Source organism: Doryrhamphus excisus, linkage group LG18, assembly GCF_037039965.1.
Source record: "Doryrhamphus excisus strain RoL-2023G ecotype Guam linkage group LG18, RoL_Dexc_Guam_v1.1, whole genome shotgun sequence".
Taxonomy (NCBI): Eukaryota; Metazoa; Chordata; class Actinopteri; order Syngnathiformes; family Syngnathidae; genus Doryrhamphus; species Doryrhamphus excisus.
The window spans coordinates 3,682,638-3,695,185 of record NC_136374.1 but is presented as its reverse complement, the minus strand read 5'-3'; the positions used below and the strand labels follow the sequence as shown (position 1 = coordinate 3,695,185).

The following is a 12,548-nucleotide window of genomic DNA, read 5'->3' as shown; positions in this document are numbered from 1 at the left end:
AACCAAGCATTTGAGCCATCCCAAACTTCTTTTAGGGCTTACTTCCAAATGCGTAAACTTCATTATCTGAAACTTTGGAATAGTTTAACACAAGAATGTTATCGTGACAGGTCTACATGACCCCAGTATATTGAGGCCAATTAGTCAATTAATTTTCATTTACAATGATTAATTCATTTATTACTGTTCCTACTGTTCCTACTGTGACTATTGTCCATAAGACAGCTTGTTTTTGAACAAAAATGAATGAATTATAGCCAACAACAATTGTCATGGTGAGATATCTTCATTGTATTCAGCATACAGTATGGATAGTCAGGAAGTGAAATAAATAAACAATGTAAACAACATAGCCATGTGTGCGACACCACATAGTCAAAGTTTGTAGTTTAATACGAAATTAGACATATGAAGAGTGAAAGGTGAATATTAATGCTAATTTACAAATAATAACTTCTTCATACAGTAATATGAACATACTGTATGTGAAGATATATCAATGTGTGGAGCCTGACCAATGTCCGATGCTAACATGCTAACATGTTGTTTCACGAGTTCAACAAGTGTCAAAATCAGTCGCAGCACGTGCACATTAGTTGGGGAAAAGGAGCAGGAACCTTTGGTGTCACGTGATTATGGTGACGTCACACGCGAGTTGCTCGCGATGAGGGCGCGTACACGCAGGTGTGGCGACATTATGACGACAAAAAGTGAGAGGAGCTGAAAAAAAAGTGTAGGGTATAAAGTGGGGGGGGGGCGGATTCTTTCTGTGGCCCGCCCTCTCCTCTAGCCCCGCCCCCTGCATGTAGACCTCCATTGTGGGTCCACAGCAGCGGTTCACGTCGCGGACTAGAAGGAAGACACGTCGCTTCGCCACACCAACAAGCAGCCGAGCTGAGCTCCAGGTTCGGTGCCGCCGCCCTGAGGTTCGGTACCGACCAACGTTGTGTTCAGGGCCGCTTGGAGCGGTCGCTGTCGTGTTTTGGAGTTTGGAGCAGAGCAGCCCCGACAAGAAGACCATTTACTGCGGTCAGTGTCTATGTGTGCGTGTGCGTGTGCGTGTGCATGTCTTGCTGCAAGGAGAGAGAGAGAGAGAGAGAGAGAGAGTGCACGTGTGCGCGTACCCACACGTTCCTCTTGGCGGGAATATTTCATTATATTTTTCATTCTGGTGTCCTTACATCTGTGCGCTTGCACGTCGGACTAGCAATCGGGTGTTTGTACGCGTGCGCGTGTTGCTAGCTTCTTTCTCGTGAACTGAACAGGTGCATGTAGACACATGGGGGGGTCTTCATCGGCTTGTGTTTATTTTTGGCACCTGGTGGGGGGCTATCTTAGCATGTGACCTCATTCCCAGCGCACGCGCGTGCCTGCACAAATGCGTGCACGCTCTTTTTTTTTTTACTTGTCCTACACATGCACACCACTCCTGGTGGTGTGAGGATGAGGATGTTTACCACCGTCAATACAGCTGAGCACACATGACCTTTGACCTCACACATTCATTACAGTCTTTCAAGAGTAAAAATAAGGGAACCTGTGATGGTGAGGGTCATGATTTGTACCACACACACGAGTGTGTCGGTGTCTTGTAACAACATGGGCGCTAGCAACATAGAGACATGGTCCAGTAGGCGGATCTTCATGTCCTTTTGAGAACATTGTTCAATGCCGGGCAGCCAGTGTGACTGTTTTCACTGTCCACTGTCTTCAGGGATCACATCCTGCATGTCACTTGAATGCTAACAGTTGTGTGGTCCACCCGCTAACACACCTGAGGATGGACACACGCTCGCTCTGGCAACATTTGTCCAGAATGTGAAGTTGGTGTGTGTGTGACAGAGTGAGAGTGAGTAGTGAAGGTGTTGATGTTGCCAGATGCTAACACAACGTTGGCAAGAGTTGTCTTCCAGTGGGACGAGTCTTGTGTTCTTGTGTCCAACAACACGTTGAGGCCTGTTGAGGAATTCAGAGTTTCTGTGGTAACCATGGCAACCACCCCACCTTCAAAAGTTGCGCGTGTATGTGTGTGTTGGGGGAGGAAGTGAGAGACGTGTACATGTTAAAAGTAACAGTTAAACATCAGCAACACACGCACACACACCTTTGGAACGAGTCGGAACGAGTGCAGCATTCCTTCAAGTCATCATGTGACCACAAATGCTCGCTTCTTTCACGCCCCCCCTCCATGCCTACCATAACTCTAGTTCCGAAGCCCCCCACCCACACACATACACACACAAACACACATTCCATTCATGTTGCTGCGGCGGTAGCCATGATAGATGAAATCATCCACAGCTGTGGTCTCAAACATGTGGCCCGCGGGCCAAATGCAGCCCGTGGGATGCTAGTTTAATTTTGTTTGGTATCATGAACACAGAAATGATAGCTTTGTGCACGCCGGACACAATTGATGCAATTTTTTTCCAGATGTAGCGATGCTAACTTGCTAATTGGGTAAAAGGGTTAAGTTTCATTACATGTTCATGTTAAAGGTTAAGGTTATCTGACAAAAAATAATTTCTATACCCACCTACTATGTGGTTTATTAGGTTTTATTATTATTTTATTTATGTATTACTGATTGATTTTTCTTTATTTTTTCATCTTATTTTGTGTAGTAAATAAAAATTAAGATATCTGAGAAAAGTGGAATGTTTTATCAGAGCTTTTCTCGTGGAAAACCGGAACCAAAGCACTGAAAAAAGTGTAGGGTATAGCAGAAGCAAAAGCATTGAAGAAAGTTTTTTATTTATTTTTTTCTGTTTTTAATAAATGTTTTTGGGGTTTTTTTTTTTAAACCTGATGCGGCCCAGCCTCACCCAGGCCTTATCTCCAGTGGCCCCCGGGGAAATTGAGTTTGAGACCCCTGATCAACAGTGTTAAATGAGGCCATAAATTGTGTATAATCTTATGTATTGACTCCATAAAGACTTCAACCAGTCACATAGACTCTGCTGTGTGTCTGCGTGATTGACTGGCAGCTGTCATTGTATCACACACACACACACACACACACACACACACACACACACACATGCTGTCAGCTGTTTCTCACACCACACACAAAGATACCAAGACAAGAGCACACACGTGTGCAGCTGTCACAGTGTGTGTCTTTGCAGGTGGTCTTGTCAAACACACGTACACACGCATGCACAGACAGGAAGGGGTGTGTGTGTGGTCAACATGGTGGATATGTGGAGGGGGGCGTGTCCTACACAAAGATAAGGAACTGTATTAGCACTGCAGGATATTTGTGTAAAACAAAGGTTGTGTTTTGGCAAAGGCAGGAGGTCTTCTCCCAACTGTGATCCATGCCCAGGCAGGAAGGAGGAAGTTACTTCCTGTTCTCTTCCAGCTGTTCAGGAAGGAGTGGCTGGAATGTTCTGAGGTCACCTTCGTGTTGCAGCCTCCTCGCTTTATTTCCTTGCTTTGTCACCTTGCGTATTCTACTTATGGATGGGATGTCACTCGGGAACGTCCTGTCACAGGAAGTGGTTTTATCGTTACTTCACTGTGTCATCTTCCTTCCTCCTAAACAGAAGAAGCTTTCAGGTGACTCTGCCTCCATCAGTAGTTAAGTGACAGCATCTTCACTTCCCTGTTGTCATCACACAAATGACGCCTGCCACTTGCCTGTCAGTCATGTGACGTGACTCCTCCCCCAGCAGTGTAATTTCGTGTGGCGGACGGAAGGTACTTGAACGAGCCGGCGGCCTCGAGTAAATGAAAAGATCAGCAAGCGGGAACTCTGAGATGAGGCGCCGAAGGTGGAGGCATCAAAGACTTTACTTCTGCAGCCATCTTGAATTCTTTTTCGTCTTGGTAGTGTTCAACCATAACATTATTATAGTTCCGCTATTTCACTTCCTGTTTGCTACAGCAACCTCTACATGTCTCTTAGCATGTTTACCAGCATTGCTAACTTAATGTTTATGAAACTGCTTGCTAGCACAGCTAACTTTACATGTCTGTTAGGATGTTTACTTGGCTAACTCTAGTATGTTTGTAAGCGTTTTTGCTAGCATGGCTAACTTTACATGTCTGTTAGGATGTTTACTTGGCTAACTCTAGTATGTTTGTAAGCGTTTTTGCTAGCATGGCTAACTTTACATGTCTGTTAGGATGTTTACTTGGCTAACTCTAGTATGTTTAAGCGTTTTTGCTAGCATGGCTAACTTTACATGTCTGTTAGGATGTTTACTTGGCTAACTGTAGTATGTTTAAGCGTTTTTGCTAGCATGGCTAACTTTACATGTCTGTTAGGATGTTTACTTGGCTAACTGTAGTATGTTTAAGCGTTTTTGCTAGCATGGCTAACTTTACATGTCTGTTAGGATGTTTACTTAGCTAACTCTAGTATGTTTGTAAGCGTTTTTGCTAGCATGGCTAACTTTACATGTCTGTTAGGATGTTTACTTAGCTAACTCTAGTATGTTTGTCAGCGTTTTTGCTAGCATGGCTAACTTTACATGTCTGTTAGGATATTTACTTGGCTAACTCTAGTATGTTTGTAAGCTTTTTTGCTAGCATGGCTAACTTTACATGCCTGTTAGCTTGTGTGCTAGCATGGTCAACTTTTAATACGTTTATTAGCATAATGACTAGCATGTTGGCTAGTTGAGCTATAATAATAATTAAAAAAACAAGCAGGGGGCGTTGTTGAAGATTCCAAGAAGAGTTTATCCGTGAGTTTCTGGAAGTGAGGCTAAAAGGTGGAACAGCAGGAAGGTTCAGAGCTTTGACTCCAAACAAAGCGTTTAGCTCAGCGAGTGTGGGGGCGGAGTAACAAAGAAGCTTTGAGTGTTTTTGTTGTTGCCGGGAATTCCCGCAGTGATTGGTTGTCTGTGCCGGGCATCTGCTCGGATAAGAAAGTATCAGCAGGGATCCATGGGGACTTTCTACCGTCTCCTCACCCAGGGGGTGGGGCGTCCCATGAAAGGGTGGCATGCATAACAAGACACGCACACAAAAGAGAAGTACGCATTCATGCGTGGAGCTTTGAGTGCTCACTCTTTGTTTGGTAATCCAAGCTCCATCCGGCCCCGCCCCCTTTCCACTTTCTCCTTTCACTTCCTGATCATCCAAAGAAAGGTCATTGTGGAAGTAGTCATATTACTTTACATCTCTGCAGCCATCAATGTGTGTGTGTGTGTGTCAAGTTGTGAACTTATGTCGTGTTGTGGTCATGCCTCCTCTTACCTGTGTGTTTTTCCGTACAGGAGGCGGCTGCCCGCACCTCCCTGCGAGGAGGGCAAAAGAGGAGAAGGAGGAGCAGCTTCTCTCCTGCAGCCAGTCAAGTGGGGGAGGAGCTTAAAGCAAGAGTGGGCTCAGGGGTGTATGCCCCTCCCCCTTTAGCCCAGCATCAGTGACAATGTTCCAGGGTGTCGGCATGGGAGGTGTCAGAATGAGCGACCTCCTGCTGGCTCTGCTCCTTGTGGCCGTGCAAGGAGAAGAGGGAGGAGGTCAGCTGGAGGCGTCCATGCATTCCTCACTCCTCCTACACTTCCAGGAAGTCACCTCCGACGCCAACACGGCAGCCGCTCGGCAGAACTTCCCAGACTCCTCGGCAGCGGTGGGCCGGCTGTTTCAGATGAAAATGCCTACCAAGATGGAGGACACATATGTTGGCCACGTGACGCAGGTGAGTCGCTAACTCAGGTGTCCCTTCATTGACCGCCCACACGCGACCTTCATTACTTCACTCCACTAATGGGAATATGACTTTACTGCCCACGTTCCTAAAGTATCTTCAATCCTGAAGTAAACTTACTCCTAAAGTAACATCAGTACTCCACTTTACTGCGAAAGCAACTTTACCAATTTCATTTTAATCCAAATGTATTTTTATCACTTTACTTTATTCCTAATGTAACTTTAGCCCTGAAGTAACTTTATTACTCTACTTTTAAAGTAATTTTAATCCTAATGTAAATGTACTCAGAATGTAAATTGACACCTAATGTAACTTCACTTTTAAGCTTTACTCCTACAGTAACTGCAATCCTAAAATAACGAAACTGCAGTGTTCCCTTGCTACACCTTTCACAGATTCCCTGTTTTTTAAGTACAATTTAGCATTTTTTTAAAAACGGCGTATGAACACACATTTTGTTCTGCGTCCTTGTGGTGTATTAGAGCTATATCAGTGCTCTGTTTTGTGTTTTTACTGTTTTATCGTATTTACTACTGCTACCAGCAGAGGGCTTGAAAATCATGTGAGAGTTGAAGCCATGTCCAGTTCTCAGTCTCTCAGTTCTCTAATTATTTCAATAAAAGTAGGCAACAAAAGTAGGCAGGTCCATAAATTTGGGCACCTTTGTTGTTTTATTGATTTGGATACCTTTAACACTAATTATTGGAACACAGAATTTGTTTGGTAAGGTCATTGACCCTTGACCTGCATATCACATATTTGAGGGGGCCAATTGTAAGTTGCATCTTCTCTGAAGAGTAGCACCATGGTAGCCTCAAAATAACTGTCAAATGACCTCAAAACAAAGATTGTTCAACATTGTGGTCTAGGGGAAGGATACAAAAACATAATAAAATAAAAAAAACTTAAACTATATTAGGAAAGCAGGAAGTGAACAAATGTAACAGTTACTGATTGTAAAAGTACAAGATGAGGGGTAGGATTTAATAAGCTTTGCTTCTTCCTACTCCTTTTGGACATGTGGAACTGTGAACTGATTATGGGATGCACTCAATTGTCATCTGATGCATGTTCAAATGAAATAAAACCATTACAATTTGCTGATAAAGTAACTTAAAGTGTGCGCATGTGTAGGAAGCATAGCGATGGCGTTCAGTGTATAAATGTCATCTTGTTGCTAGGCAACATGCAGACACATCAAAGCAGCAGGAAGAATGGAGCACACGCTAGTTGTGATGGCGTTTGGCGGTCAGAGCGACTCGTCGCTGACCGTGAGCGAGCTGTCAGTGCACGCGGTGGCGCGCCTGCACAGATGCCCGTAGAAGGCTTCCCACGTTTGAACGGAATATAATGACATACTTCAGTACATTTAATTACATAGAAACACACCACTGTGACTCATGGCTTCTACTGTGTGTGTGTGTGTGTGTGTGTGTGTGTGTGTTTTCATGTTCTGGCATGCATGTGTGTTCAGCTTAAATGACAGTTGCTTGTCTGCCATGACAGCGAGATGATGTCATCCGCACCTTCCTGTCTCATGGAAACATTTGTCACACACACACACACACACACAAGCATGGGCGCACCATAAAGATGTTTAAAAACCCCACCCCCACTCTGCGCCTCACATTTTCCACTGGAGACGCTCAACTAGGCCAGGAATCCCCCCCCCTCCTCCTTTTCTATTTTCATCTCTTCCTTCCTTCCTTCCTTCTTTCCTTCCTTCCTTCACACATCTTTAAATACTGTATGTGTGTGTGTGTGTCTAGTGAGGTGATGGCGTTTGTGTAATGGTGTTAAAACAGCGTCTGGTGGCGGTTCCCTACTCTCATTGGCTGCTGCCAAGGTTGGCATTGATGAGCATTATGGAGTTGGTCAGGGGGCTCCTCTCACCTTGGCGCTATGTCGGGTTTTCTTCACCAGCACTTTCGCTAAAAATAATCCATTGATATTAACACTCCAGTAATTTAACATAAAGATGGAATGTACTTTATTTGACCTCAGCATCTTCTCACGTTTTAGATCTCCGAGTCGGGGAAGGATGTCCTGCCCGCCTGGCTGCACTGGCACGCCGCCCAAAGGATGCTGCAGGGTGTACCACTGGATGAGGATAAAGGCGTTCATTACATCACGGTGACCCTATCCAACATCACCAAATCGCCAGAATCATCTTGGTCAGAGGTGTTCTCCATCGAGGTGCACCCTGAAGATCATTTGGAGGCCGACTTGCCTCAGACCACGTCCAACCAAGTCGCCACAGAACACGAGCTGTTCACGTGTGGTGACGAGGAACCGGTGACTTTGTTGACGGTCATCCTGGATGCTGATTTGACCAAAATGAGCTCCCAGCAGAGGGTGGAACTCCTGGAGAACATGCATAGCTTTTCGGGGATGGAGCTGCACTTGATGAAGTTACTTCCTGTGGTCAACAACCGGCTCTTTGACATGTCTGCTTTCATGGCGGGGCCCGGGAATGCCAAAAAGGTGAGTCACGCCATTTTGCGCCACATGTCCTACTAGGAGAAGGTGTGCCTAATGAAGCGATATGTCCTCACCAGGTGGTGGAGAACGGCGCCTTGCTGTCATGGAAGCTGGGTTGTTCGCTCGACCAGAGCGCCGTACCAAACATCGACAGCGTCCAAGGACCGGCAAAAGCGGGCACCATGTCGGCAAAGTTGGGGTATCCCGTGGTGGGCTGGCACATTGCTAACAAGAAGGCTCACGTTGCCAAGCGTGTCAGGCGCCAGTTAAACAACACCCCCACGCCGGTCCTGACCGTGCTTCCTCCGACCAGCGCAGTTGAACCTCCAGTGAGGATTGTCCCCACTCTGTCCTCCCCTTCGATCGCCACTCCGACTGAAAGCTCGGTGCAGCCTGTTCGAGGGCCTGTCCCGCTACCGGGGAAGCCTACCATTCGAGTCCGGGACCCGATCAGCCACACACCCACCTTGGGCCCCCCTCAGCCGACGAGGATGATGGACACCACCAGCACCGTCCTCATTGAACCAACAGTAACCAGGCCCACCCACGTGGAAGCCACTGCCACACCTTCTACGCCCACACGAAAACCTACAAGGAAGCCCAAAAGACCCAAAACCACACCCGTGCCCAAAGAACCAAAGACGTCCACTGCCAAGCCGTCGAGGCGCACCACACCGTCTCCTGGCATCGTCCCAGATCCCTACAATGAAAAACCAGTATTGCGCAATCCTATTGACCAGGTCAACGCTTTAGTGGGCACCTACTTTGAAGTGAAGATCCCCTCAGACACCTTCTTCGACAAAGAAGACGGAACAACTGACAAGCTGCGTCTCAGCCTGAGGAAGAACCTAAATGAAGTGGTCGGTGAAGGTTCCTGGATCCAGTTCAACAGCACCAGTCAGCTTCTGTATGGAATTCCAGATGTGCAGAACGCAGGAAAACACGAATACTTCATGCAGGCCACTGATAAAGGTGGACTGAACGTCATCGACGCTATTGAGGTCCGCGTCAATCGCTGGCCCGCTAACGATAAATCTCCTGTTGTCTTCACGGCCCGACTGGAAGGAGAACCACGCTCAGTCACCCACGACATCCACAGGAAGATCCTGCTGGTCAGGAAGTTGGCGTATGCATTGGGAGATCGGAACAGCAGCATGGTGAGCCTGAAGAACATCAGCAAAGGTTCCATCCAGGTGGAGTGGACCAACAGCAGCCTGCCACAGCATCCCTGTCCCAAGGAGCAGATCATGACCATGAGCAGGATGCTCGCAGACGCCGACGGAAGACCCTCACAATCCTTAAAAAATTCCATGGAGCCGGAATTTCGACCCCTGGGTGTCACGGTGAAGGGAAGGGCAAGTTGCAGGACATTCTCCTTCATCCCTCCCGGAGAGATGGAAATTCCGGAACCTCCAGCAGTCACGCCGGCTCTGGGAACCGGGCGGCAGAGTACAGACGATGTCTACCTCCACACGGTCATTCCTGCCGTGGTGGTGGCAGCCATTCTGCTGATAGCGGGAATCATGGCCATGATCTGTTACAGGAAGAAGCGGAAAGGCAAGCTGACCCTGGAGGATCAGGCCACCTTCATCAAGAAAGGCGTTCCCATTATCTTTGCCGACGAGCTGGATGACTCCAAACCGCCGGCCTCTTCCAGCGCCCCCTTGATCCTCCAGGAGGAGAAGCCTCCTCTGCCGCCTCCCGAGTACCCCAACGTGGCCACGCCAGAGACCACGCCCCTAAACCGGGAACTGCTGGGGGAGTACACGGCACTCCGGGACGAGGACCCCAATGCGCCTCCTTATCAGCCGCCGCCACCCTTCACGACGCCCATGGAAGGCAAAGGCTCCCGGCCCAAGAACATGACTCCCTATAGATCACCACCACCCTACGTGCCCCCCTAAGACCTGTTGGGCCCCGCCCCTTCCTGCTCACGCTGCTTCCTGGTCTTCTTTACACCGTCTGGACTTTTCTGCGGCCGGACATACGAGGTGCTAATGGTCAACACCACTATGGAGTTTGCCTTTCTAGTGGGGAGGGGGCGGGGCTTGGAAGCCTGGATGTTATAGCGGTCGCTGAGCGGCTAAAGAGGCACGTGACATTTAACCACAACGGTCAAGAGATGAGCGCTCCAGTCGGGATGGGGTGGGGGAGGGGGGTGTCTCTTTTATTCTTTTTTTCAGGACGGAGTCGTTTTCCTAACAACATTTTTCCGTCTTTTGGATAACACAAGGACTGTGTGCGTGTGTATGCGTGATCACAGTTGACAACAAGCAGGTTGTCATGGCAATGTGGTGGTCCTGCTTCTAGAGTACATGTATAAAGATGGGGTGGGGGGGTCTTGTGTGAAGCAATAAATGACGTCTGATGTAATGAATGATTGATGATTATGAAGGTGCTCCAATCATGTCAGCTAAAGTCTCTGCAGGTTATTTGGATGGAGATTATTTTTCTACGTAAGGACGATGAGGTCGCTGATGTCACAAGGAAAGACTCTTCTAGAACTTTTTTAATCCACTTTTGATACTTTGTCAAAGTGATGGTTACTAAATGAATAATAATAATAATAATGGGTAGAAACTAGAAGTTGTGTTGATGACTTTCATGTGCGTGCCTTTGCATTTATCTTTGCTCATACTTGATGTACTTTTATTTTGACATGACTGACGTTTGATTGGCTCACGGGCTTCTTTCACTTTCCATAATAAAACCATGTGGTACGACATCGTCATCCTCATCATCATCTCGTCTTTTGGCTGATTGATCCTGTCGGTTATTTGTAATAAACATAGTTATTAGGAATTGTTATTAATATTGGCACCATTGGTATTCGTTAGGAAAGGCATCCGGAATATTAAGATCTGCTGTGGTGACTCTGTAATCAGGAAAAAGCAGAAAGAAAGAAACAAAATGCTGTTAATGGTACTATGATTATGAATATGGTCATAATGCTCAGAAGGTGCTTTGGGTCCCGTGGAAAGGCCTTGAGAAAGCAGCGGCGAATCAAACAGGAAGTAGTTTTAATGAAGCCCTCCGAGCACGCCGTGGGTGCCGCCATGTTTTAATGAGAGACGAAACGTCACGCATGACCGTCTCTGACCTTGCCGTCTTCAAGGTCGCCATGATGAGATAAACAGGATGCGGGGACATGTCATGTGACTTTTTGTGTCTTGGTCGTCACAGAGTTTCTCTTGGAAGGGGTGACGTAAACATGCAAATGAGGCTGCATGTCACCATGGAAACAGCAGAAGGATGTGCCATGGGGTCAAGCGTCGGCATGTTCACTTCCACAAAAACAAAGATCATGTGACCACATGTCGCTCACGTCGCCTTTGCACTCAACATTCCGAAATAATCCCATCGCCACGCCCACCTCTCAGTGGACACGTGTTTTGTCGTCGTCGTTGTCACAGAAACGGACAACAAACACCGCCTTCATCTTTCTTCCTCTTCATCGGCTCCGCACACTTGGCGTCCTCGACAAAGCGGCGATGGAAAAGACCACAAAGCTTCCTTTGGAACGTCACTTGACCTTTGCTGGGAATGACGAAGGCGGGAAGAATGTTCTCCAATAATATCTATAACATCCACAATGTATCCATGTCATGATCCTCTTTATGCTCTCTACTGCCAAACGATCAATTTGCTCTTACTTTCATTCTACGTTTTAGCGTATTTCTACAGTTTCAGTCAAGCTTCAGCTTCAAATTTTAATTTTTGCACCTTTTCAAAGTGTTTCAGTTTCGCTCATTGTAATACATCCTAGTGGAACCTGATGTTGTGCTGTGTCTCACGTGGCTGAATTATGCTACAGCGACTAGTGATCGATAGCAGGCTAGGATCGATACGTCTGATCAACTCTTCATGCTCTAAAATCCATTCTCAAATCAAAATATTAATACTTTTGATACTGAAAGCAACCATGTGTGAATTTTGTTTTGTTTTATGTTTTTTACTTAAAGTACTTAATCATTAGTTAATTAATTTTATTATGAATGAATGAATTTTGCTTTTCTTTTTTCATCATTTAAAATGCCATTTTCAAATATATTTCATCAGGGGTCTCAATCACACAGCCCGTGGGCCAAATGTGGCCCGCAGGACACTAGTTTGAGGCCCCCGCCTTGATATGAAAGTTTAATGTTAGTGCAGCCCGTGCAAGTATGATATGGATGCTGTATGGTATCATGTACCCAGAAAAAATGATTACGTTTGATTAATATTCATGTTAAAGATTAAATAAGTGTTAATAGTTATCCTCCCTATCCGTGTGAAAGTGGTAAGTTTTTGGCTTTTTAAGTTTAAAGGAAATAACTTGGAGGCTACCGTTTAGGTCGCTAGCTCTCTAGTTTGCGAGTTAGCATGTGTCTCAAGACCCTGCAGTTGCGCAATATGTTGTAAATAA

General features: G+C 46.3%; 1 protein-coding gene across 2 annotated transcripts; it reads left to right on the top strand.

Annotated features, from left to right (window-relative positions):
* The first annotated feature begins 768 nt into the window (after positions 1–768).
* dag1 (dystroglycan 1) lies at positions 769–10,868 on the top strand. Of its 2 annotated transcripts, none has more exons than XM_058055307.2 (4): positions 769–1,029; positions 5,229–5,650; positions 7,685–8,146; positions 8,221–10,868. In XM_058055307.2, exons 2-4 carry the CDS (start codon positions 5,381–5,383, stop codon positions 10,045–10,047), a joined length of 2,559 nt encoding a protein of 852 aa, XP_057911290.2. In that variant the 5' UTR covers positions 769–1,029; positions 5,229–5,380; the 3' UTR covers positions 10,048–10,868. The 2 variants fall into 2 exon arrangements, with proteins under 2 accessions (XP_057911290.2, XP_078654601.1); XM_078798475.1 differs by lacking the exon at positions 769–1,029 and adding an exon at positions 3,696–3,831.
* The last annotated feature ends 1,680 nt before the right edge of the window (positions 10,869–12,548 follow it).

Coding starts and splice junctions, on each gene's coding strand:
- dag1 (XM_058055307.2), top strand. CDS start 5,381: ATGTTCCAGGGTGTCGGCATGGGAGGTGTCAGAATGAGCGACCTCCTG. Junction 5,651..7,684: donor ATGTTGGCCACGTGACGCAG/GTGAGTCGCTAA, acceptor CTCACGTTTTAG/ATCTCCGAGTCGGGGAAGGA. Junction 8,147..8,220: donor GGCCCGGGAATGCCAAAAAG/GTGAGTCACGCC, acceptor TGTCCTCACCAG/GTGGTGGAGAACGGCGCCTT.